Source organism: Myiozetetes cayanensis, unplaced genomic scaffold, assembly GCF_022539395.1.
Source record: "Myiozetetes cayanensis isolate MyiCay16 unplaced genomic scaffold, myiCay2020 scf42, whole genome shotgun sequence".
NCBI lineage: Eukaryota > Metazoa > Chordata > Aves > Passeriformes > Tyrannidae > Myiozetetes > Myiozetetes cayanensis.
This window is the reverse complement of record NW_026087654.1, coordinates 584468-611810: the sequence shown is the minus strand read 5'-3', so window position 1 is coordinate 611810 and position 27343 is coordinate 584468. Positions and strand designations below refer to the sequence as shown.

General features: G+C 37.2%; 1 protein-coding gene across 7 annotated transcripts in view; it reads right to left on the bottom strand.

The window, feature by feature from the left end:
* Positions 1-1655: 1655 nt before the first annotated feature.
* Positions 1656-27343, bottom strand: part of INPP4B (inositol polyphosphate-4-phosphatase type II B) — a 312544-nt gene continuing 286856 nt past the window's right edge. For 5 of the 7 annotated variants that reach the window (XM_050330613.1, XM_050330614.1, XM_050330617.1 and 2 more), the window contains one exon: positions 7101-8483. In XM_050330613.1, the coding sequence (XP_050186570.1) occupies positions 8309-8483 (175 nt within the window). In that variant the 3' untranslated portion in view covers positions 7101-8308. Of the gene's footprint in view, positions 7053-7100; positions 8484-27343 lie in introns of those variants that run through there. The other 2 variants (XM_050330616.1, XM_050330615.1) reach the window with 2 other exon arrangements.

Here is a 27343-nt window from a genome sequence, read left to right as displayed (position 1 = left end):
GCTACTCTTTGAATTCAAGCAGTTTACATCTGCTCCTCTAATAATATCAAACATCTCTGCAGTAGAGCAAGTACATTTATGTAGTGGGTTAGGACTGTACACAGGAACACACAGGGTCTGTTTAGTTGGGCAAAGCAAACAGCACAGCCCAGTTTGCATCTAGAACCCTACAGCCCTTAATTCCACTAACAGTAGCTGTCATAGGACTACTAAAGATTGTGATCCCCACAAGATTCATCACTGAATGCACAGGAGAGCTCTTACTGCCTTGCCCAGCAGAAGCAGCATTTGTATACACACACTCTTAGTGTCAGCAATGGACAGCCCAGTGCCGAACATCACAGACTATAGCTCTGAAACATCAGATCACACTGCTATTCCAACATTCCCGGAAGTAACATTGGAAGGGTAATTGGAGAAAACATTTTTACTACCACACTACTCTATCATCTCACTAAAGCTGTACGTTCTTTCTCCTTTTCTCTGTTACATTGCCATGAGAAAAAAGCAGCCCTGGTTGACACGGAAGGTAAAATCCATAAGCATGCAAGTGAGACTAAGGAATTTTAAGACTGTCACTTTTATTAGTAGAGACAAAACTCCTAGGCTGAATGCTAACAGCTTTTTAACTTATTTCCATAATAATCATTAGCTCCTGGTGCTTTCTAAAGGTTATCAAGAACCTTGCAGGTAATTAACATCTCACTGAATATATCCCAGTAAAACAACTAAACATGCTAGCATGCAAACAGAGATAGTAAATTATGCAACAACCTTCTAATCATAAGTACTGATAATACAGAAGGTGAGCCAGGTTTTATTGTACACTCAAAGAGAAGGTCTATTTCAGCCAACCACGGGGAACTTACCTTCCACTGTGGTGACAGATCATACAACTCTAGATATCAAGAGGAGCTCCTGGTGGTCTAGTGGTAAAGGTGCAGCGCTATCACCGCTGAGACCTGGGTTCGATTCCCGGTCAGGGCCACTCCCCGGGCAGATGGAGCTCATTAGCCCTTAAAGGCAACCCACCTACGTCCTAAGGACCTCGCTGCCACTGTCCAAGCTCGCTTGGCCCCGGCAGATGAACCTTAGGATTAAAGGGTGGGCTCAGTTCCGCGCACACTGTGTCTCACCTAAAAAAAAAATCCAATGCGCAGGCTGGAAGGTGTAAAGACCTTCCCCGGATCTTCACTCGTGAAGACTGGCCACTAGATATCAACAGCAGGTCAAAAAAAACCAGCAAAGAAGCAACTCATACTTACTTTCCAAGGTCCAGCATTGGGATGGTGAAGCAGGCAAAGCATGCCATATCACCTTTTTAATAGTCTTCATTACGAAAGATGTTGACTCCACCTGTTACACTGAACAACTCTCTACAGATCAACAGTTATGTGAAAGGGATTTCCTTATGGGCATTTTAATGTTTTGTTTGTTTTGAACTAGGAAATGCAGGACCCACCTGGTTCTGATGTGAAAGTTGCAGTAAGACTAGGAACAATTAATTTTTGGCCATTGCAGGCCTTAAACTGTTGTATCTTTGAACTTTTCTTAAATACTTTTTCCTAGCAGTGACAAGACCTGTGAGTGGGTTTCTACTGACCCATGTGGGAGGGAAACCCGCTCTCATCAACATGCACAACCTGCCCTCTGGGCAACACCTCCATAATGAAAATGAAAAATGAATAACAAACAAAAAAAGTCAGAAACATAAAAAATAAACATTACATTTATTTAAATAAAAATATATACACAGTGTTCAATGGACATGGCTTACAGACAGTAATGAAACAAAAATGATAAATCCTGAAATATAAAAAGCATTGAATTGCTATCATTGTGCTTCACTTCTGTGAACAAACACATGCTATGGACTGAAGCCCTGTTAATGTTGCTTACACATAGCCCTGTGTGCTCCAGAATGTAAGACAGGAACATTACAAGGGACAGCTACAAAGAAGGAACACAAATACCAAAGTATCTGGAATTCTAGAAATTTTAAAGTCAGACAATACATAAACAGAACAGAAATGCTGAAAACTTTTAAAGTACTTTGCACGTGTGGAAAGAGTAACCAAACACCACTGCCAACAGTTAGAGATCTAAGTAAGAGCAGAATGGTTCAAATCCCATCACTCCAAACCCCGCAGATCCAGGGCCTCTCTTATCACAGTCAGATTCCTCCCCTCACTCTTTCTCCCAGTCAGCACGCAATCCCTGTGTTTTATGCTTTTAAGCTCTTTGGAATACAAATACATTGGCTCACAAGTGTCTTCTATTTTATTTACCCTGAAGTATTGAGTCTCATATCTGAGCAAATGCAAGTTTTTAAATGTTGAAACATGAGTATCGTGCTGAAATTCATGGCTGTTGTATTACTTATTCAGCAGATGCTATGAGAGAAAGAGGCAAATAAATGTTTGAGTGCTGCAGAGTGAAAGCTGAATGCTCTGGCAATGCAACAATCAATGTGTTGCATGACTAAGGGAAAAAAAGCAATGTTCTACAGACTGAAGTCTGGGATTCTTTGTTTATCTTTTTTTTTTCTGTAGAAAAGCATTTGTGTGTTTTTTTTGGTAAACATGCCATTTACAAGGTAAGTCTGTGTTTTGAAGAGCAGCAAATTATTTTAAAGCATTTCCATTGTAAACACCTGCTTTTTAAGCTGCAAGGAAGTAAAAAGCAAGAAGCAAATTCATGTCTCATGGCATTGCCTATACAGTACACTTTACAATAAAAAAAGAGCAAAGATATCAATGGTTTCAAGTTTACAATATAGCAAACTGACAGAATATATGTTTAAGACTATTAACTGATTACATACATTAATTCACGCCAGTAATTTTGCTGCACTTTTTAATGCAATTGCTTTCTTTATTACACCAGTTGATGTTCACTCTCTTTTCTGCTTCCTATAAATAGACCATAGGATTTCATGGAACTTGTGTTTGATCTAGAAATAAAAGTAAGTTTTTCCTGAAACTCTTAATAGGCATATTATACAGTGGGCTTCAAAATGATGTGTTGCACTTCTTTATACCTAAATTACTAGTGGAGTAATTTAGAATACATTACAATTTATTCCATTGCAAATAAGTGAATTTTCATCAGGAGTGATTGATGTAGACACAGAAAGTGTTAATTTCCTTATTTCACTTATGTAATGGCAAAATTCAGACAGTACAAAAATTAACATTGCAAAGGACTTCATTAAGGCTCTTTCTCAGTTAGTATTTTGTTTCAGCTGTCCACCTAAATTATTTGATCTGTATACCACAGACATTGCTAGTATTCCATCAAAATACAAAGCTTCACATAGACAAAAATCAGATAACATAATTAAAAATTTCTGTTTCCTAATTGCTCCATAAAAGCCGAAGTATAAACATTAACAAGAATATATTTTCAATTCCCCAAAAGAACACTTCAGAAAAAAAACCTGCCTGCCTAATAATGTCAGGTCTATGCATGTTATGTATTATAACAATATTACAATCATCTCTGAGAAAAAAATTATTTAACTTTCCTTATTTTTTTAGGCATTTTATACTAGCTCTCAAGTTAGACACTAGTCTGTGGTATAAAACTCCCATATAAGCATGTAATGCATTGTACAAATATTCAAAGCTAGAAGCCCTTATTTCAGGATTTCTCAAGACAGCTCCTGATGATCTTATTTCTACAAATAATATCTCCCGTGAGTAAGACAAGATTTGGCTTTAGATGCCAGACATATCTTTGAATTTTAATCTTTTAGCCCTTGAGAACTGCCCTCCTCTCAAAGCATATTATTTTATATCTTATAATAAGTAAGCTATAAAGGTAAGGTAAGGTACCTTACAAACTCTTTCAAATGTTTTAAGAGAGCAGATATGTAACATTTTCTGCAAAGCCACCACCCGAACCTTAACCCTTTGCAAAACAAACAATGTAGTTTGCTTATAAAGATTAGTTTGTTTAATTTTACTCCTCTGAAATTCACAGTGAGCTACAAGACCGTGTGTGAGACCCCAGGGATGATTTAACTCCTGTTAGGCATTCAAACAATGCACAGGGCTTGAAGCAGCTGCTAAAAAGAGTAATGTAACTAATGCTCCAAGCAACATAACTATCAACCTGCAGCAAATACTCTTTTGTTTCTTCATCAAAGGCAAACCAGAGAACTCAAAAATTTTGAATCCATGATCAGATGAAATCTCAGCTGATGGCACAGCCTTTGCCTTCATGGACTGCACTAGCAGGCAATGGCAAAACAACAAAACATTTGAGCCTATTTCAGCACTGAGGCAATAAGGTTCTTCCAGAAGTGTTGGAACCAACCACGCCAACAGGTTTCACAAGGGTCTTGTGACCTACAATAAGATGTTCTAATCAAAAAATTTGCCTGAGAATTTTTAGCACAAAAGCCACCCTACTCTTCTGTAATGGCCCACGCACAGTGAAGTTTCACTGCAACCCACTGATGTGAGCTTAGGGGATTTTTCTTAATTATTTTTGGCAAAGTAGAGATTATTTATTTTCAAAAGAACATACAGCGAGTGGCTGTTAAAAAGAAAAGGACAATAATCCAGTGCTCATTTTTCTTCTTCCTCACCAAAAACGCGGCTTCAATGTGAAAAACATGGTCAAGGCAAAAAGTAACACGGTAGAGGCAATTTAGAAACCCAAGTAGGATTAAAATGCTGAGGCAAACACTTGAAAGACTATTTTCCCGATAAGAAAATCTAGATGATTTCAAATTTTGAACTTGATAAAATGCCCATGGGACTCAGATAAAGATACCCATAGTATCAACCAGTAAATACCATCGCCACACAGACTTTTACAGGTTGTATCAGAATTTCTGTGGGAAGGCTGGCATTTTCTGCTGCACACCTGTGGGGTTGCTTCAGAGATGTATGAGGAATTTATCACTACCTCTAAACTGCACATGCAGCATTTTTTTAACCTAATAATAAATACATGCAGATAGTGAGGGCTAGTGAGACAACCTGACAGAACAAAACATTACTTTCCTAAGGAAGCTTTACGTTCCGTAAATCCACAAAGAAGTTTTGTACAGATCAGCTAAGTTATAGTAAAAGACCCAAACGCTAATTTATGCACACATCCAGCCATCCAATATGTATTGCTCACTTCTACTGGTACATGACAAGAAAAACTCAAGGCATTATGTTCTCCTCTGTCTGAGCTTATCTGTGATGCAATGCTAACTCTTCTAACAGATATTGAAGTAATACATTATGAGAACAAGGAAGTAATTAGTGACAGCACATTATATAATAGAAATAAAAAACTAATGCAACAAAACACTATTTACATTGCCTACTTTACTTTGATAAAAAAAAGTTCCAATTAGTTAATATACTGTATAGGTGAATTTCTGGCTCCACTGAAGTAATAAATTAGTAGAACAAGGATCTCTTTCAGATGTTTTCCTACAAGCCCCAAAGCCTGATCTTGCATATATACAAAATGGATTTAATTTTAGCCATATGATAGACCATTTCCATGTGATCACCCAAATAGAATTTGCAGAAATGAGCTCTTAAATTCTTACTACTATAGTGATAGATTTATATCCAGAAATGGGCATTAATGGATGAAAAAGAACAAATTATAACTCATGGTGTATCAAGATTTCTTTGACTTCCATAAGAGTAAGGAAACATTAACTTCTTTATCCATGGCAATTACAATTTCCTACAGATGCTCAAATTCCCAGGGCAGTTTCATTAGGATAAACTTCTCATACTTCTGCTCTAGATATGAAAATGAATGTAATGACATAAGGGTCAGTAATACTTGGGGGTCAGTGAATTCTTGGGGGTTTTAAATTGTATTTCTCTCTGGAAGTCTGAAGAAGGTAATAAATAGATACAATTAGAAAACACAAATTTTCTTTGCAAGACAAATTTCAGGACTAACAGAAGCTGACAGAGCATTAACATTAATTTTTAAAGCTGATAGTTCTTCATCCTAGAGTGTCTACCTGCAGCATCACAAATCTGATATAAATCATCTGCAGTGGCTAACTAGTCCTAATACAGCAGTTTACTCATAAATACAACATTTATTTTAGGCTCTGTAATAACATACATGTTTTTATAGCCTAAAGATATATTAACTCCTGTATATACAACCCATTTTCCCTACTACTAAAGAAAATTTACTTTTAAGGGTTTACAGTAAATGGGAGGTCAAATTCAGGTCACCTTACTTGCAGAATTAATCCCCTTGATTTCAGTGTGATTTATCTGAAAGTGAAATAAGTGGTATTTGGCTGTGGTACAGAAAGCCAAGAATGATACATCCAAATGAACTGCAGGGAATCAGAATGGAATTACTGAAATTACAGGCTGCAATTACTAAAAACATATTATGTAAAGAAGCTAAATGTAATTACCAAAATTATATTTATCCCAGATATTAACATTAGCATCTTTCATAAACATTTCTGTGAAGGATTTAATTAGTGATCAAGACCTCAGTGCTCTGCTGGTTCCAGAAAACACTGTTTCCAGCAGTTAGAGACCCCTTAAATCAAATATCAGGTTTTGGTTTGGAGTCAGAATGCCACCTTCCAGATTGCTAACCTCAGTTCCTAGAGCAAATGCCATTTCCCTTTTTAATCTTCATCAAATGACCCAAAAAACTAATTCCAGCTGGCTTATGAGTCATACTGAGCTTCAACTTCACAAAGATGAGTTGAATATATTTGATTTTGAGAATATCCAGTCCATTGCTTTTTCATGGTATTTTAGTTCGTAACAACTAACCAGAGTTATTTTAATGTAAAATGATAAAACCCGGTAAAAATAACACCTCAGCTGGTTATACATTCCCAATTAATAAGTCATAAACAGCGGTTGTTATATTCACTAATTAGCGTGATGTATGTTCCTGATTACACTTTTGTTAAACTTAGGTGTCAGCTTTTCCATATGTCCCTTCTGGAGGTCTGTAGTACTTTGGGAAAGCCATCAGCTGTATCATGTTGAATGCATACTTTCTGCATTTGACATTCTTCAGTACATTCTCTATGCGGCATCCTTCTCTAGTGAAAGGGGGAAAAAAGTACAACTTCATGAAACACAGAATAAATAAATATGCTTTATTTGTTCATTGCAGAGTTTCAGCAACAGTTGAAGTAAAAATAACAAAGATTCAACTCTACATATTTTGTTTTGCACAAGTGATGATACATCTTACAAAATTAAATCCAAGGCCAGGCCCAGTACAGTTATTGCCCTCAGAAATAGGTGATAAGATTTTCCATCCCCCCTAATATATTTGCCCTTGAGGTCTAAAGTTTAGTAAAAAAAAATTAAATACTTTAATGATACATTTTGTTCTAATTCCAGAAATATATTTGATTTTTAAATCTTTTCATACTTTTTTTTTTCAATTTGTTTGCTATATATGTGCGAGAATACATTGCCCTAAAAATGCATATTCTAGGAATAAGGCATTTTATTAAGTCTGGCCCTAGAGATTTGTGAAGGAAAGTTTCATCTCTGTTTCATTTCCTGTATGTTCAGCTTTGCAATGAAAAAAAAAAAAAAAGAGAGAATGGCTTTTAAAACAGCCCAATCCACCTCTCTGCTTTATAAAGGAAGGATGTTTGTTCACATACAGTACAAAAGTCACAAGTGCCAAAGTGGTGCATCAAGACATAAACAGGACTTTGTTAAAAAGAATATAAAAGTGTCTTGAAAGCAAAAGCAACTAAAGCAACAATTACAAACAGGTTAATTTCATTACAAAACAGAACCGATGCTATTCCACTTAGTTACTCTACAGAAAGGGGTTAGTTGTAGCAAAGTAATAACCATTCATTAAACAAAACCAATCCCATCAGCTAGTAACAATGAAAAAAACCACAATGAAAGTTAAGTCTCACAAATGACCGCCCTGCCATATTTGTCTAGGGGTTAGTTTGTGTTGTGCAAATTCATTTTTAATATTTTTTTTTTTTGTCAGACTAATTACTCTGGAAAGAGGGGTTCAAGCATTCAGGATTCCACATTTTCTATACAGTGACAGCATTATAAGTGCGCTTTCTTTGCGCTAATTACAGTGGGAAAGCTTTACCATTAACAGAAAGAGCAAATCAATTCACTCAATGCATAGTATACTTCTTAAGAGTTCAGAAAAAGAAAAAGAATGAAAACACAGTACATTTCAGACATTTGCATCTTAAAGATGAATCCTTGGGGTCTGAGACTGTAGAAATATTACAACATAATTCCTTTTTCTAAAGTTAGTTTGTTGCTGTTTGTAGAAAAGAAAGGAACACAGGTGAAGTTTATTGATATTTGGCTAATAGCAAAGCAAGACTTAAAATAAGCCACACAACCAGCAAGTGTGAGCTGACAAGCAGCAAGGCGACAGGATAGAAGTGTCGAGAAGTTGGCTTGTTATCAGTTAGACAGCCTGTTTCGGGATCATCCGATTCATTCAGTGCTCCCTGGGTTTGTCTGCTGTTAAACAGGGGAAGTTAGGAACAGATAGAACAGCATTTAAACAGCAAAGAAAGCCAACACGTAGGTATTTTGAAAAAGTGAAACTACACATTTTGAAGAAACAGATTTATGCTAAGTACTTCCAACATACTTATTTTGTTCTCAAGCTGACATGGGAAGCACGATGACTAGGTGGCTAATATGATATTAAGCCTGCTAGGAGCCTCAGAGTAGTATTCACAAGTTAACATTAAATAACTTATGAGATGAACTATACTAATCACTAAAATGAACACACACACCAAACAGAAATGAAATTAGGAAGTTGAAAAAAAAAGTTAAGGAAGCAAAGAAAAAAAGATAATGAATATGCCACAATGCAATACTGACAAAATAGTGTCTCCGTGGTGTTCATAGGCTTTTCAGTCCTGCTTCATTATCCATTAGGAAGTCTTTTGGCAGAAATATAAAGGGCACACACTCTCTTTTGAAAGAATGAACTGCTATTTTAAAATAGTTTTAAATGATGGTAAATCGACTTCAAAAAATTCATCAGTGTTGGTGACTCTGTTCTGAAGTCAACAGCAGCTCTTTTCATTTAAAGGCTTGCACTTACACTCCTGTGAGTAAATTAACTTGTAACCTCTCCAGTCAAGTCAGGGAGGAACTAATCTGCTTACGGGGAAATTGTGCTGTCACTGTCCTACCAGAGCAGCAGGGATACTTTGCTAATCTTTTCTACTGTAGTCTTGGCAGCTTCTCTACAAGTAGAATTACACATACTTCAACTACACCTCTTCAACGCCTCTGAACATTACTTGCATACACTCAGAAGTCCTGTCCATAGACTTCCTTTGGGCAGTAAGGACTGATAAGATCTTTGTTTTTTCATTTGCTATGAATATCCTGTGATAAAAAGATAATTTGCCATTTTCCTCTGTGGACCTGAGAAGATCAAAATATATAAGATTACCACACAGTGCTTTTTCAGAAGCACATGTCCCAAGTATGCTCTTTTTTTCAAGAAAGAAAATGCTGCCAGACATAAAGAGGCTGTCGGAAAGTAAAGATAATATCTCACAGCCCCAGGTAAAATAAGAAGGGTACACTGAAGACAGCAGCAGTCACCTTATCTTACAGAAAGTGTGCCTTTCTGACTTTTGTATTACAAGGCAATGTTGAATTCCTTGAGCTTGGATAGCAAGAGACGTGCAAGAACTGCATTTACAATTTCCCTTTTAAGCAAACCTCCTGTAATAAGTTCTTAATTTCATTCTTTGCTTTAAACATTCAATCTGTATGTTACACTAATAAAGATGATAACACATGCTATTTTAAATAGCAAAATAAAAGGTAAAAATCCCTATTATTTGCCCCTAGGTCAAAACAATTACTGGCATCAGTGTGTCTGCTGCTTTTGGTCTGCAGATTTCAAGTGTCCATGGATAGAACTTGGGCAGAACTCAAATTATATTGCAGACAAACTTCTCTCAGAAATTGTCAAGGAATTAAGCTAACTGCATGTTATAATGACTTTGTCAATATTGAAATAAGTAATTCTGTGTTTTGTATCAGACTGCTCCAGTCAATGCCTTTGTCCAAGGGTCCACCCCCAGAACTTCCTTCCTCTTCTGCTGACAGTGATGATGTTAGAGATCATATTGCTCCCTATTAATGTTCTCCTTTATCATGTATTTCTATGTGCTTTTAAAAATACACTGCTTGCTGATTTTCCTTCTTAGTCTCTACAGGATCCCACAAGTCTGCCTCTTCGATCCTTTTGCACTGCACCCTCACTCCTTTTCTACTCCTCGAGGTGAGCCTGCTGGTTTCACCTTACACCCATTATACCCACAATTGAGTGCTCTAACACAACCCTCAGTTCTATCCCTTCCTTCCCAGCCGCAGACTCCAGGTGCTTTTGGTTTGTTCCCTGGTTGTCTTCCATCACAGACATCATATGTGTGCCTATGGTATATCAGTAAGTTTGCACAAGCCACTGCATTAATCACTGTTGGTTATGTCAATCTGGAGTGCCTTAGCTTTGCAAGCCAGTGGTTTATTCTGAGCAGGCTGAGTTACACACTTACAGGTTGCCCCTACAGGGATGAACCCCCTCTACTTCTGTGGTGTGCCTTGTTCTGTTGTGTTCCACATCTCACTGACAGCATGACTTTTATCTACATTGCCACAAGTCCTATTAGCATCAGTAAGATTTATGCAGGTGTAATGATGGAAATACAGATAAAAGCCACTTGTTCTATGATTTTTTTTTCAATAGAAAAGCCTACAGTACATTTGTTCTTTTGATATGCTGAAAAGAATGATCAGTGTGTCTCAACATAAAAAGTTCTATCTTTCCCCCCAGGAAAACGACAGTGAACAGCTGATGCACAGGGACTTCTGTTCCACAAATTAGTCACATCATTCTATGCATGATTCAATAAGACATCCTCAAAATAGAGCAAGAGGATCTAACTCCATTATTAGCTACCTAAGAACAGGCTGAGCAGAATAGCTAAACATGCTTTTAATTTAAGAGGGATATTTGATCATGGTCAGATGCCTTGCTAAGCTCTGATAATACTTTTCAATGCACTGCAGTAACAATGTCTTCAAACACACCTCCTAAAGTGTTCTCCCCAGTGACTAATGCATATAGTTAAACAAAGCAAGGCCCTACACCCAGCTGTCAGCAGCACAACACTGCTTCCCCTGGCTCATCAAAACCTGTGGAAGTTTTACTGCAAACAGCATGAATCTCACTGGTACCACATCAGCTGGATTTATTTGGCTTCTGACTGACAGCACAACCAGAACAGAGTGCTATATGTTAGGGTGTGGAGCTATAACCACAGTTTTGCATGTTCTCTCCATCACCAACCATACTCTAACAGCTCTAAAGTCACACCAAAGGGAAGGGAAAAGATTCACGAAATATCCAGCAAGTTTCTAGTTCACAAACACACATAATTTAAAGAAGAATAGTGAAAGCTTCTAAGTCTGTAACATCTGGAGTCATGAACACCCCTCTAGCCTATCATACTATTTTTATTCATTTACTTTCAAATTGTTCAATTGAGAATTACAACACAGCACAAATACATCGTACAAGCCAAGGGTGCTGTACGTTAATGATGATATAACCATTTCAGCCTGCCTTCTATCTCACTTGATGTTTTGTCATCTTAAACTCCTATTGGGATAATGCTGCTTGCCTATCAAATGAGACAAAGGCAAAACAACAGGTATTTTCTGTTGGTTTTAAATTCAGATGATAAATTGTTTGAACCTCAAAGCAGTGAAGCAGAGACAATGAAAACGGTGTGAGGAAAAAAGCCTCTCAAGTCCTTACAGAGTCAAACACATACAAGGGCACATTCTGGGTTTTGATTATCAGTCACACTGACATCCCTATGCAAGATTTCTGGAAGAGGTGCATTTTCACACTTTAGGTTATGCTTCTCTTGTTAGAACTATTCCAGCTCTAGCTATTAATGATACTGGAAAAGGTAAAGTGTTCTAAAGCAGTTCTTCAGGTAGAATAAACAGGCAGCTTTCTATTGACAAGGATCCCACGTGCTAGTGGTGACTTCAGTCTGAATTCATGTCCTACTGCATATGTACTTTATGGGAATTTTCCTTTTTTTGCAGACAGACTCAAGCAAGCAGTTTCTAGGCCTGTTGGGCTTTTCTTGTCAAATGCCAGTGCTGACACAGAAAAACAGCAAAAGTGAGATGCTTCTCTTGAATCCCATCCAACAATAGTAGCAGAGACATTTCTTCAAATAGAAAGGATTTCTAACAGTTCTCGATCCTACACAACTTTGCTCACTTACCTGTTGTTTTTATTTCAAGACAGTCAAATCCATGTCAAAAAGCAGCTTCTCTAAAGAAGTTTTTGGAGTGAAGGTGGCTTGATTTCCACATTATACATGTTACTGCAATTCACTGAAATGCTTCAGAGGAAAATCAATTCTTTTAACTGAGACTGTGCAGGACTACAGTTCTAGAAGGTAGCCTTAACTTTCTCCAAAGAGAAAAGGTGGGATCCTTGTGAATAACTCCTAGCATTTATGAAACTGCTGCACTGTAACATCTAGAAGAATAAAACATGATTCAGAAAGAAATAAACAGGTCTCAGCCTAGTCCTGAAGGATTTCTGTCTGAGAGCAGAGCTCAGATAAAACACATAAAGGAATATTGGGCAACAAAATTTTATGCTGAAAAATGAAGTTGATACAATAAAACCTCCAATAATTTGTAAAAAATAAAAAATGTTTCTGTGTTGTTTCAAAATGGAAGATATAGGGACGGGACCATCAGAGAAATTTTCTATATCAACAACCTTTAGAATTTTTCTGATGCATGTTGCTGTCAATAACTCACAATTCTTTCCTGAGATCTACATGGCATTAAATAAAGCAAAAGATGCTAGAAATCAATTTTTGCCGCTTATGTGATCCTATAATCTTGGTTTAAAAAAACCAACCAGTATTGCTGAAACTGATGAGCAGTCTCAGATCTAAGAATACTGAGGAATTCAGTGATTTGGAGACAGCTCCTGCTTAAACATACCAACCAACCAACCAACCAACGTAATCTGTTTATCAAATTGACATACTAACCCTCCTCTTCCTGTTTTGCTTTTTGCATGCAAATTTTTTCCTTATTCTTTTAGCTTGTGCTTGGCATCCTCTATTTCCCTACTTCTTTCGTGTCTCCCTTGTTTGGTTTTAACACATTACTTTCCTAGTGGATTGTTTAGGAAATAAAAAGGAAAGCACATCATGTAACATAAGGCTTGACCACCGACTTTGACCAAGGAGCAGATTCATGATGTAGTCACGGTGATATGACACCTAGATCTTGAAAAACAGTTAATATACAGTAACTCAGTTTTTTTGAGCTCACAACTATACCACTGTTACTATGGGTTCTCAGTCTGTCCATTTTGAAGAGGTGGCCAGAAACAGCAGGGTTACTGGAGGTTCAGCTGTGGACAGGGTACAGATTTTAAGCACTGCTATGGACAGATCGTAATGGTTCAGTAAGAAGCAACAGCTTAATAAATACACTATCTTGCAGTAGGACTTCATAAGAGGCAAGGAGACACTTGGTCTTACAGCCACACAACCACATCCAGGAAAATCCTTTTGTCTTATATGATTACACTGGCAGACAGGTTTTCTTTGGAAGGAATGCTGAAGTCAAAATTCTATTTACACAGTTGCTCTTTCCCTCTGCTACTTATGGGTTCTTCTTGAAGATAAAAAATCCTTGAAAGTGCAAACTTTCAGCCTACTTTATCATCTTAGCTGTTTTGGGATTTCCCAGAGAAAGTGAAAGAGAGGCACATCCTTCACCTGCAGGCAACAAAACAGCTCAAATCACTCCAGCTTTGGCCTATGGAAACACCTCCCTGAAATCCTACTCTTCCCTGAAAGTCATGGAATCTTCTAGGTAGAACCAGGCACTCGCAATTTATTGTATGTATTCTCTAGATTAAGAGTAAGACATCAAATTAATTCTAAGATAATTAGGAAAATATTCATACTTATAAAAGAAAAAAGGCACAAAAACACATGCTTACCTATTCTTTACTAGTAAGCAATGACAAAACATCAGAGCACCATTTGTTTGCTCACATGATTACAGTTAAAAATAACAAAAATAGTTCCCAAGTTAGGTATTTTATTATTTAACAAAATTAGAAGAACATAGCTAGAGCTAGATTACTGTTTGGTGTACAATAAATTTCCTGAAAAAAATTGTACAGGACATCAGATCAGACCTGACAGTTTCAGTCCAAGAAGATGGGAGGTCAAAGATAAATCTATTTTGATTTCTTGTTTATGAAAGCAATTTCTGTTTCATTATTGTCCTACATTAGAGGAAGTCAAAGAAAAAATGCTGAAATACTAAATTCTAGGTTAAACATTTTTAATTTGTTTAGATGGCATTTCAGACAGATCTGAAAATAAAAAAAAAACACCCAGAAAAATTTCCAGTTTGGCTTATCCTGTCTCAAAATTGTTGGGTTACCACAGAGCAAACCCCCTACTGTTTGTCTATATTTAGATATATTGTAGGTTTTTTGAAATACAATTAGTTCTGACGAATACATGAAAGGGCAGTTTCAAGGTTTATATCTACTATGCATAAAGCATATGCATAATATCAAAATATATTTGACAAAATACTTCTCTACCAGTGTTAATCCCTGCACTTCAGAAATCTCTGCTGATCACAAAAGAATTAATATTTTCATTTGTGACTGATACAGAATGGTTGCAAGAATATTTTTCTTCCCCAACATTAAGAGTAACTATGTGGTAAAAAGTAACATTGACAAAATTCATATAGTGAAAACAATATATATATATATATAAATCCAGTTAGAATCAGAACCCATTTTCATCACTGGTGTGTTTAAGACACCTATATTAGCAGTTTAAATCCACTCTCAGCAACTGCCCATCGCTGCAGCTGAACAGCAAAATCAAGTTGACTTTATGTGCCTATATCCCCTTATCTGTCAAAATGGACAACCAGATGCCACCAGTTGGGAACAGTCCCTTGGTCCTGCGGACTCCCAGATTGCCCTGGAATCACCTGAGAGTGCACTAAAATCTGCCAAAATAAGGCCAGTATATATTTAATAACTTCACTGTATAAAATCTCTAAGATTATGTTCTAGAATCTATCCCCAGTGGTTTTTAATTTACAAATGCGGGCAGAGGCTTCAAGTCCTGCAAAGTCATCCTGGTGACTGTGTGAGAGATTAGCTTCAGAACTGAGAAGTGATGGGTTTGCAGGAGAGATTCTTTACCTATCAAGACAGCTGAGCAGTCTTTGAAACATGATTTTCACCTCTATTATACTTTAAGCAAAGGATTTGCTGTTTCATTCTGCTATTTACCAATAGTGCTGTGCAGTATTACACATCAATTCTACAAAGGCTTCTGTTTCTATCAAAAAATACGGTTCTAATAATCTTCCTAGAGACTCTTCCATAAAGTATTAGGATTACATATATATGGGAAATTCTCAGGACAAAACTGCAAAATCTTTCCTGACAAACTTCTCCTGCAAGGCCTGAAATTCAGTCCAACGTACAACCAACATTAAAGCAAATGTGATCTACATCTTTGTGCAGGAAAACAACCAAACTGAAAGCCACAGGTTTTACCTTCAGGTAAGTTTTGAATATCCATGGCATTTCCCTTCCATAAGGTTATGGTATAGTCTATTTGGTTAGTGAGTCACACTGATTTCCAGTCTGTTTCTGTCATAGCAAGGAACTTCTACTAAGGATGCGATTATACATTTAGCTCACATAGTACAGTGAAACATAAACCCTTGATAAATTCTCTCTTTCATATGTCTAATCATGTTTAAATACACTCTGTTGACCATGAAAAAAAAAATCTTCATGAATCATCCCTTTTCTTTTGGCAAAGATTTTTTTTAGTCTTTTTCCCCCATAGTGAGGACAAGTGGCAAAGCTGATTTAAGAGGCAGAAAGGACTTGCTGTACAAGTAAACAATCGTACACGAAGAATGATGCTTAAAATCTGACATTAATTTCTAGATGTTCAAATCTGTGGGTAGGATGACAAAATTAAGGTCAGGGAACTGTTGGTGTAAACAAAGGATCATTTTATCTATGGTGAATTTGCAATTTGGGTCATTTTAAGTGAGGAAGGTGTTGAACAGCAGTAAATATGACTTCAAATGCTGTAACTCACCAGTTTTTACCTGTGGTTTCAGTTTGAGATACACAAAAGGAGGAATGTGACTGCTTCTGGTTAATGACACCAATTCACATAATCTCTTCATGGGATTAAGCAACGTGTGAGTCATAAACCACAGGCAAGACCTGAAAACCACTATTCCATTTCAGTTAAATAATGCCAGTTCACTACTTACTTTCAACAAACACACTGATACAATTTTTAAAAAACATATTGACAGTTTGAGATCTGATCTGTTCCGATCTCAGCTGTTCTTTGAGCACTAGTACCACACACAGTACATGGGTATAGTTATGCAAGGGGAATTAGTGCACATGTAGATTCCCCAATCACACAAAAAATGCAACTAAATCTGATTTTAGCTCATACCAGGAACAAAAAAATGCAGCCCTATTTAGGTTAGGTAGGTAGCTAACAAAAACAACCTACCTGAAAATGCACTGGCTGAGATGAAGACTGTAGCAACCTGGAAACTGCATCCCAACAATCCTATCAATAAACGACCTTCTCTTCTCTTTAGTAAATTGTTTTTCAGAGAACTTTACAAAATGCAAGCAAAATTCTTTTTGAAACCCAAACACACCATGTTTTCCATCCTTTCTTCAGAGCAAATGACAAGGCTGACTAAAACTCTTAAGAAGTGCCTTGAATGCATTTGTTGTCCTTTCTGTTAATGGGTAGTATGTAGAGACTGAGGAACAAACTCTTTCTATGGGAAATTAGAGGAATGGATGCAACTGTTTTGTCTTTACTTGTTTTGTTTTAGTATCTGTTTAGAAGAACACCAAAGTTTTTTGGAGCCTGTTCTCAGGAGGAAGCACTTTGCTTTCCCAAGTACCAAGAAGGAGGACTGAAATCTTTTAAACAATATATTTGAATACAAGCCTTTTCTCTTTGTTTGTTGTGGTTAGTCACATTTGTAAGGAAATTTTTATGCTGAATGCTACTGCAGATTTCTTAGTAAGTTCATCATATCTCAGAGAGAGAATATTAGCACAGACTGTCAATTTTTAAGCAAAAATAGGACTGCATTGATGGGGAGAGTGAAGAGATGAAATCCCATGCTGTTTTGCCCCTAATATCCGGAAAAAATTACTTTTGGAAGATTTGAGACCACTGAAGACTAAAGATTCAATAAGCCATGTGTTTACCTCCTGCATCATTAAGTCTTTGCCAGCAGCCAGGAGTAAATAAATTATAGCACAGGTGCAAATATCTTTCTCTCTATAATATATAATGCTGCATCTTTCTTACTGTTACAAAGAACTGAAGGGTATGGTTTTGCTCAGTGCAGCTTCAATAACTCACAGTTTGCCAAAGATCAAAGGTGCAGCTCTCAGGATAAGCTCTATGAACTGTGGTCAGGACTCCCTGAAGAGGAGAGGAGTTCACTACACTGTCAATATCACTTAATGATGGGCCAAGTACCAATTTACTTCCTGATCTGGATTGAACAATCAGATACATACTATTTTATTCTTTTTTTAGTCATTTTCTTCTGTATTGTAGACTGTGTTCTCTCCAATACACAATCAGTGGTGAGGAAACGTTCTTACCAGAGTTACCGCTGCAATGCCTTGGGAACATCTACAGAAGTCTGCCAATTCCCTAAACTTTGGAGTCATTGGGACACAGATATTTTAAGTATAAATGTTGCCATGAACATGTTCAGCAAGCTATGTTTGCAACTGCAAAGCAGTACAGGATGGGGCTTTCCATTAATGGTAATTGCAGTCACTTGCAAGCAGAAGGTATGCTATTTTGAAAATGCTTGTAACTGGGAAAAGAGGGTGTTTTACTATGAAAAATACAAAACATTTTTCCAAACAAAGTTGGAAACTTCCATGATTTTGTGGAGAAACTTACCCATCTATTATTATTGTCTTCTGAAGAAGCAGCAAGCCAGTAGCAATATTGGAGTATTTCCTTCCTTCCTTCCTTCCTTCCCTTCTTCCCTCCCCAAGATGGGACACAGGAGGTAGCAAGTGTATAAATCTTCCCTCACTGAGATGGTGGAGAGTTATCTCTGTCTACAGTGCATTTTTCTACTCTATTATGTACTCTGGCTATTTTCCATGCTGGAAGGAAAACAGTTTAAGAAACATTTCATTGTTTCATCATCTCATGATGCTTCCATTTTAGATAAACATTGCTCCAATTTTGCAGAAAACCTCTGTCTTTTGAAATAACTTCAGTGTTCTTAGAACACAACACTGAATGAGATTGTGCTGGAGGCAATTTCAGCACCTCCAATTTTACACTCCTCTCTTTATAAGAATTGCAGTTCTCAACACAGTCAAGTCTGAGTCACATTATATCCTAGTATCACTCATGTTACTGGTCATGTTTTCACTAGGAAAAACAGGAACACCTTTTCCCATGCCTCAGGTGTTTGAGCTAGAGGCTTTTATAAAAATCTACAGTGCACACAGGTTGTTAATGAGAAACATTTCTTCCTTCCCAAATTCCTGTCACGATGTCAGGCCGTAAGGAATTCTGCTTCCTCTTTAATTTGTAATAAATGGCAATGTCCTTCAATTATGTTCTAACTCACCCCTCATTAACCTCACTGGGAACGATACTGCCTTTCCAGGTAGGTGAGAAGTGTCAGCACTCACAGTCCTCCCTAGGACTTGCTCATGGCCAATGGACTAAGAAAAAGTAGAGCCACTATACAACAAAAGTCTGAGCAGGTTGTTGCTCTCCTTTTTTTTTAGTTAATACTGCATTTCTGTGGGTGTTGGACAGCACTCACAGGCTTCTAGTAACTAAACAATTTCCCTCTTTAGATTACATTTACTGCACTGGTAAGAGCGCAGCAGAGTCCAAGACTTTTAAACTGCTTAAATTACCCTCTTCCATGAACACAAATAAATATGGACAGGTATGCAATGTTCTTTTTTAAAAAGATCTCAACTATTCTCATAGCTTTACTCTCAATTAACCTTTATTAAAAACTAAATCAACTTCACATCATCTCATTGGAGCCTAGTCTATAAATGGGAAGCATTCTGGAATCATGCTTGTCTCTTTTTATTAGTATTTAATTCTGTGTTTGTTAAAAATAAACTCTATAATATGGTACTAGCGCGCTGCTGCTGCCAGCTTAAATAAAATCAAGAAAAACAAGAGCTACAATTAAACAACAAAAGCAATTTAAAAAAATTATCACTGCCAAGCTACAGGTGTCTCTTGTTATCTCATTAATATACACATGGGGGACAGAGTTGGCTTGGGACTGTTTATGTACCACGTGGTTAATAATATCCTTCTTAGTCTTTTACAATGTGCTTAAAGCAAACAAGCAGTAAAAATGCCCTGAACTAAATTTGTTTGGTTTTGCTCCTTGTGTGAATCCTTAATGGTGGCAGATCCGAGATTCAAACAAAACTAAAGGCATGCGAGTGCAGACCAGCAACTGCACTTGTCAGACAAGTGTGTACATCAAGGCAGACAGAATGTTTTGGCGCATGAAATAATAAATGACATTTTCCCAGGTATGGTACACAGTAATGAAATATGTGCAGAAACACTGTAGAAAATAGAAAATATGATAATCCACCCCAAGCTGAAACTGCTCACAGATAATAGAAATTTCAGGGGAAAAATAATGGTTTTCCTAAGTACAGAATAATTAAAAACTGAAGGAGTAACAAATAACCTGAGGACAAGGAAAGAGTTTTCTACCAAACATTTGCTTCCCTAAAGAGGGCATACTTTATTTAGAAAGCTTCATCTCCCTCTCATTCATTCAAACAATGAGCTGCATATCGTTATAAGGAATACTGACTATAAATATGTTCTTTTTCAAAAATAAATACATCAAATCACAGCGGTGGAAAAATTAGAGGAACATTTACAGAAGCAGGTTTTGAAAAAACAACTTCTACATATCTATCTACTTAAAATGGCTAAATATTTGCAGAATTCAGTGTTGCCAAAATTACGTAAGCTAAAGTAACTTTGTCCAGAAGAGTTATCAATTTAAAAAGTTTATAAACAAAAATAAACAGAAATGTAGGGTAAGGGCACTATAATTACATTGCTCAGTGGCTACTGCTCTCTATATAAGCAAGCAAAGTAACAAAAGTGGACTTCTACCCTTTATTTCAAAGCAAGCAATAGTTATTGCATCATACACGCTAAGCAGACAAACATAGAAAGCAGCCCATATATTGTAGCAGCTGAACTTTTAACAGCAGTTTAACAGTGCCCTTTTAACTTCCTATACATTTCTTTGTTTTAATAACTTCTGGCTCCCTTGACCTTACGATAATAAATAAATAAGCGCCTAGTGACAAGTTTACGTTTAAAAGTACAACAGGTAGTGTGTTGATGCCACCAAAATCTGCCTCATGCTGAGTTTTGCCCTCCTACTTTCGTTTTACCTTCAGCTGTTCACTAGGTGAGTGAACAGAATATACAGAATATACTTGCAAGATCTGATCCAACAGAATATACTTGCAAGATCTGACCCAACTCCTTCAAAAGGCAACACATGTTATACTTCATAACCCAGAGCAGCAAGTCACTGGGTGCCAAATTTTGCAGCCCAGGTTTCTCATACATCTCCGGAACATCCACAGGATGATTCAGAGCCCTTAAATCAGGTAGCTGAGCATCCCACCAGGAGAGTGCTGGGAACATGAATTCTTAACTAGGCATTCATACAACAGGTATCTAAAGTTTTATGATAGGAACAGCTTGATTGTATTAAGTGTTGCACTGAATTCAACAGGCTTTGGGAAAAAAAAACATCTCCCATGGCTAATTGCCCAATGGGTTTTTTCCCCTATTTTCACAGAGCTTTATGATCTCCAACCCTATTCTTGCACTGCCACTGCATTGCTTAAAAAGTGAACCACAAAAGCCTCAGATTTTCTCTCCAGCACTATAAATATGGTTGAACATGATGGCTAACAACATAAACTTTCAAGCTCATTTGACGACAAAGTATTTTTGAAGGACACCCTTCATTTTTCTCCATAATGTGAATAAAATAATAATAAAAAAAAGAGATTTATGAGCAAGCAATTGTCTGGTTTGGGCTATGTTACAATGTGGTACAGAACATTAGGCTTTGCAACAAGATTAAATGTCTTTTATTTTTCTTTTTTGGCATTCCATACCCAGTGGAGTATGATTAGCAAGTTTCAAGTTTTTATTTTTGCCATATAAGATCATTTGACTTTTTCCTCTCCATTGTAATACGTATCTCATTTAATAAACCTTATAATTAAAAAAAAACCCTTCAAAGATTACAATTCAGAGGGGGTTCATTTAGTTCCAATAGTTTTAACATCTGTGTTTTAGGTTGCAGAGAGCTTCAAAAGCAGCTATTGAGGTAATACATTGCTTCATTTACATCGGAAACAGGATGCCTAATGCATTTTGTAGTGCAGTAATAACGAAGTTGTGGTATTTGCATAAAGCAGCCCACAGTAATATCAGATATTGGTCCTGTCTGAAAAAAGGCCTTTTGACTTCTGCTACCCCAGTGTGGGCTCATTTTCCCATCCAGCTGCACATTACCACAGAGATCAGTGAAATCCACACTATAGAAAGCCACATTTGGGAAGGTTTGATACCTCAGCTCTGCCTTGAAAAGCTGAATGCATTGGGAGAGGGTGCTTTTCAATTTAACTATTGGTGTGCACTGTCAGTGGAGAACAGAGTGGCCAAGAAGGACTGATCACAGCATCATAAAGATGTGCATTCCATTCCATACTTGTATTACAGCTAGTGTGGCTGCCTAGAGCAGGAAGTGGAATAGGTCTCACCAGAGACCTCTGATGGCAAATTTCCAGCCAGTGTTTGCTGGTATAGTTCTTTGCTAGAGCTATTTCTCTTTTAATTCAGTAAAGGCTGTTTGTCCATGAGTGTATTAAACATAGCAGCACAAGCCAGTATTTTAGCAAAGACATGCATGTCCAAATTCAAAGAATTTGAGGGATATGGTGGATTTTATTAGCACAGCACTGCACTGCACAGCTGGGATTCTGAAACATGTTTGACTTTTGCTTTCAGAATGGTTTTAATTGGTTTGATCATTTTCTGTTTCAGAGGATCAGTCTCTTTTGTCTTATCAACTCATTATTTCCTAGAATTATCTCATTGTGATAGTCACAATGATCATCTTTCTTTTGGGTATGTATTTAGGTAGATCTGATTCAAACCCAAGAGCTGAACTCCAAATGGTCTTACTATACCAACTACAACAACAAGCAAAGCACAAAATTTCAGTTTTTCATCTGCTCAAGAGACAAACAGTCTCAGTAGAACCGTGTCTGGAAAATACCTGTACTGTGTCTGAGCATTTGTATAAGCATGCAGGAGATAATCTAAACTGTGTGCTCAAGTTCATTACCACCTCATTGCAAGTTTCACCTTGGAATTAAACTTAAATTGAGACTGAAATGAGTTTTGTCATCCCTATTGTGCTGCACGGAAGGAGATTCTTTGTGACAGCAGGAAGAATGATTGCCTTTAGGATAGAAAACATAAAATTTGAGATACATCTGTCACAAAATAATTTTTAAAAAATCACTTTTCTAGACCACAGTGCTCAACACCTTCTTGCCAGTGAATACCTTTCTTCTGAAAGTGAGAAAAAGTGTCTGATTTAAAAAACGTTAGTGCACTCAAATTTCCCTGAAAACCAAGAACAATAGTTCTATCACATTATATTAAGTGAACACATTTTTCTAGCACTTATATCTCATAAAAATCTTCATCTACAAACAAGTATCTTCACCTGAAGATAGTAAACCAAAGGGTAACCCAGAACATGAAGGTCTCAAGCCTTTTAACTACATTTTAATTACCAATCAAAGCATGCAAAACAATTAGAAACCATACTGATAGGGAAATAAAGTACTCTAAAAATGGTTTCCTGTCTTGGAAAAATATTTCTAAAATCTGTAAGCCATTTAAAATAATTCACTTCATTAGGTCACATAATTAAAGAGCAATATGACAAATGTACCAATTCCTACATCCCTACATTTCATTTGACTATAATTACATTTGTGTGTGCATATTATGTGCAGTGTCACACACACCAGCATACTTGGAAGGCAATGCTGCATCAAGGCACCAGCAGAAGATGACTCCAGAAAAATATTTTATTGACTTTTAATCTACTAGATTAAAATTATGCAAATTACAGTCAGATAAACCATAACCACAGTCACAAAAGAATATTCTAATACTTCTGTAGAGCCAAGTCAGCATGAACTATAAGGTTGTATCCATCCTAAGGGCTTCATGGAGCTGTGGAAGCCCCATCCCTGAAAGTGTTCAAGGACAGGTTGGATGGGGCTTTGAGCAACTGATCTAGTGGAAGGTGTCCCTGCCTGTGGCAGGAGGTTGGAACTAGATGACCTTTGAGGTCCTTTCCAACCCAAACCATTCTGTGATTCTATGAAACAATGTAATTTGCCCTCTGAGAAAGAGCAAAAGGATGAGAGCTGCAACAAGAAGACAAGACAGAACGCAGCAAGGCAAGTTAACAGGGCAAAAAACCAATCCTACAGAAGCAAAAAGAAAACCTCTCTACTTGGCAGCACATCTTGGGCCACTTTGACTTCACAAGAGGAAAAATAAACAGCATCACAGTGGCCCAACATGTACTAGTTCACTTTAAGTTCCAATAGCATCTTCACATGGCAAATGATGCTAATCTGTGTAACAAAAATGTCAAACTATATATAAAGGGATCATCTGCAAATTTGCTGATAAGACATTTGGTAGCAGCAAATTTTTACAGAGAAAGGTGACACAGGGAGCAACTTTCTCCCCTAGGCAACAACGCAGCAAGAAAGCAAGAGAGGACTTTATTCAGTATTTTGCTGAGGGAGGACTATCCATAAACACTCAGGCAGTTTATTCACCAGTTCAGGAGCGTCCAAGAGAGAAAGAGGCTTGAACTGTAGAAAAAGTTTAGATCCACATCTAAGAAAAAGTAGATCCACATTCAATTTCCAACAAAGGAGAGGACTATGATGTTGTAAGTGACCTGGCATCTCTATACGATCTTTCTCCCACTTAAAAGTGAAAAAAGATATAAGTGCATTTCTTTATCTCACCCTTTCCTTGTCAAATGTCTTTTTGAGTCAAGAGCATTTGACATTAAAAAGTGTTTGCACATCTGCTCAAATCTCAGCTCCTGACCTATTTCTAATTATTTAACTAGTGATTATTGAATGAAAGGCATTTAGCACATATGCATGTTAGCAGTTGAGGTGAGGGAGTGAAGAATACAATACAAATAAGAAATGACAAGATATTAGAAATTACCAAATTTTCTTCAGGAAACAAACCCATGTTACATCTTTTTATTATAAGATCATAAATGAGAGAGCAGACATCTTAACAACATAAACCAGTAGCAGCATATGAGCAGGATAGCACTTATTCTCAGTGCACACTGGTGACAACAAAAGGTGAAACAACAAACACTGAATGTGTCAGAGACTTTTTAAAAACTCATTTATAAATATTCTAACCAGTTCTAACCAATATTTATGAAAGCAGACTCTTGGGGAATTTCAGAACCAATTAATACCCCTTTGAGAATGAGATATTACTGTAACTGTTTGCCTTTGCCTGATGCTCCTTTGATAATTTCAAAACTAGACAATAATGCCTTTGCTACAGTGCCAATTTAATACTTTTTATTTGTTTTCCTGAGGCATTCGATGTAACAGTCATTTTATTAGCCATTTATTAGAACAAAGACCATGACAGTCTTGGTTAAACTAAGTGAGATAAAAACCCAAACAAACAAAAACCCCAAACCAAACCAGAGTAAGTATTGATTTTTATTTCCTGGTTGAAATGTATTATGAAAAACATTCCATAACAACCTACTGTGAACTCTCCCATCTTCTGCTTATCACACCACCATAAGGCAATTTGCTGGAAGTTGCAAACATTTCTGTGCTGATAACTTTGTATTCTGTAGATGTTCTGCTGTCAACAGTTATGAATGGGTTATAAAAGGATTTAAATAAAAAAAATCACCAACTTTGGAGCATCAAGGAATGTTTTTTGCAAAATGAATATAAAAAACAACATTACTTTGACAGGAATGATACATTTTCATCAGACTTGTCAGTTCAGCCGAGACACAAACTATTAAACAGATGATCCTACAGCAAGGTCTTTCTTACAAATACATGACTGTGTGGTCAGATTACTCCTTAGTAATTTCAATTTTTTAGTAATCTAAAGTTCCTCATATCTGACAATGCTGACTGTAGTGAGTCTGTGGCTGAGGAGTAAATATTTATTTTTTTTAAACCAAGGAGTATCTCATTGATGTACTGCTGATAACAATTAGCTGATGCCTTTTTAGCCTGTCTTCCTCTAGAAGCAAAGGTTACATATTAATTCTTGGTGTGAGGGGAAGGGACATGCATCTGTGTATTCTCTCTTTGGGCTGAGTTCATCTAAATTGACGTGAGGGAAAAGAAACCTCAAACATTACAATGTTCTCACCAGAGTAAGGAAATACATTATCAAGCTGCAGGAGACACAGTCAGAGTGGGAGGCTGTAGCATGAAAATGAAGAACCTTCAGTTTGGCCTCAGTCAGTCATTCCTCAAGCAAGTTTATAGACACGAAAGGATATAGAGAACTTCTAATCATCCTAAAAAGAGAAACAAACGTGACCTCTTATTCCCTCACTGAGCTAACTCTGTTAGTTTCATAATTATATCAGCTTTACTCCTGTCTGTAATAGAATTTATATTAAAATAACAGATGCTCAGAATGTTTTCAGAGTTATTAAATTATCCCTCAGAAGTGTTATTTTCTCCTTTAAGGAATAAAAAAAAAAGCAACAAATAACCGATTAAAAAAACCCCAAAACTATCATACCCCTAATTCCACAATATACTACACAAACTTTTCACACAAGCATAAGTGAGGCTTCTGAGTACCACAGCAGAGGTATCTTCTGCCTCATTAACTGGTAACCCAGCTAGGAGGCTGGGTCATATACCTGAAGTATATCATCCCAAGACAGAAGATACAGGAAACAGTCACTCCCTTCCCACCCCATGACCTTCCCTACGATCACAGGACCCTGCAGAGGTAGAAACTTGTTCTGGCACCTTCCTGGGGCATTAGGAGCATTTCCAACAGAGGAGAAAGGCTAGATACTTTTCCCACTGCTGGAAGATAATACACATGTGGCAACATCCAGGTTGGGGAGAGAAGGTCAGATGGCAGGGAAGTAAGTCCACAGCAGGGCACAAGAACAGCACTGCAGATGCACAGCCAAACCAGGGCCAGGTGATTTTGGCATTAGGGGTATGTTTAGAATCATAGAATCAGTTGGGTTGGAAAGGACCTCTAAGATCATCAAGTCCAACCCTTGATCCACTACTGCCATGGTTACCAGACCGGAGCACTCAGTGCCACATCCAGTCTCATCTTGAAAACCTCCAGGGCCGGAGAATCCACCACTTTCCTGGGCAGCCCATTCCAATGCCTGATTCCCCTCTCTGTAAAGAATTTCTTCCTAATATCCAACCTAAACCTCCCCTGGCAGAGCTTTAGACCATGCCCTCTTGTCTTACTGATATCTGTCTGGGAGAAGAGACCGATCCCCACCTGGCTACAACCTCCTCTCAGGTAGTTGTAGAGAGTGATGAGGTCACCCCTGAGCCTCCTCTTCTCCAGGCTAAACAACCCCAGCTCCCTCAGCCTCTCCTCATAGTACAACTACAGCACCACTAAGTTCCAGGGTGCTTCAGGAACTGCTTCAACTGTTCTAACAGTAGGAGTCAACTGTGGAGTGATTTAGTTGTGCATTTTGGGAAGACTCCAACCTTTCCTTTGCACTAACTTCCTTATAAACACATGCTTCCTGTTCACACAGATTATAGTAGAGGCTTAGGCTGTTAAGAATGCAAGTTCCCAAAATTATCTCCCAAATTTATCTCTGAATGATCCAGAGAACAGGATAGCAATATAATACTACTGGCTGTAGTTCCAGCCAACTACAGATAACATCATGGAAGTAGGAAATACATAACAAATACATAAAAATCCAAGTGGAAACTCTTTTGGTCACTCACTGCAAACAACTACTAGGACTTGTACTGCCAGGAA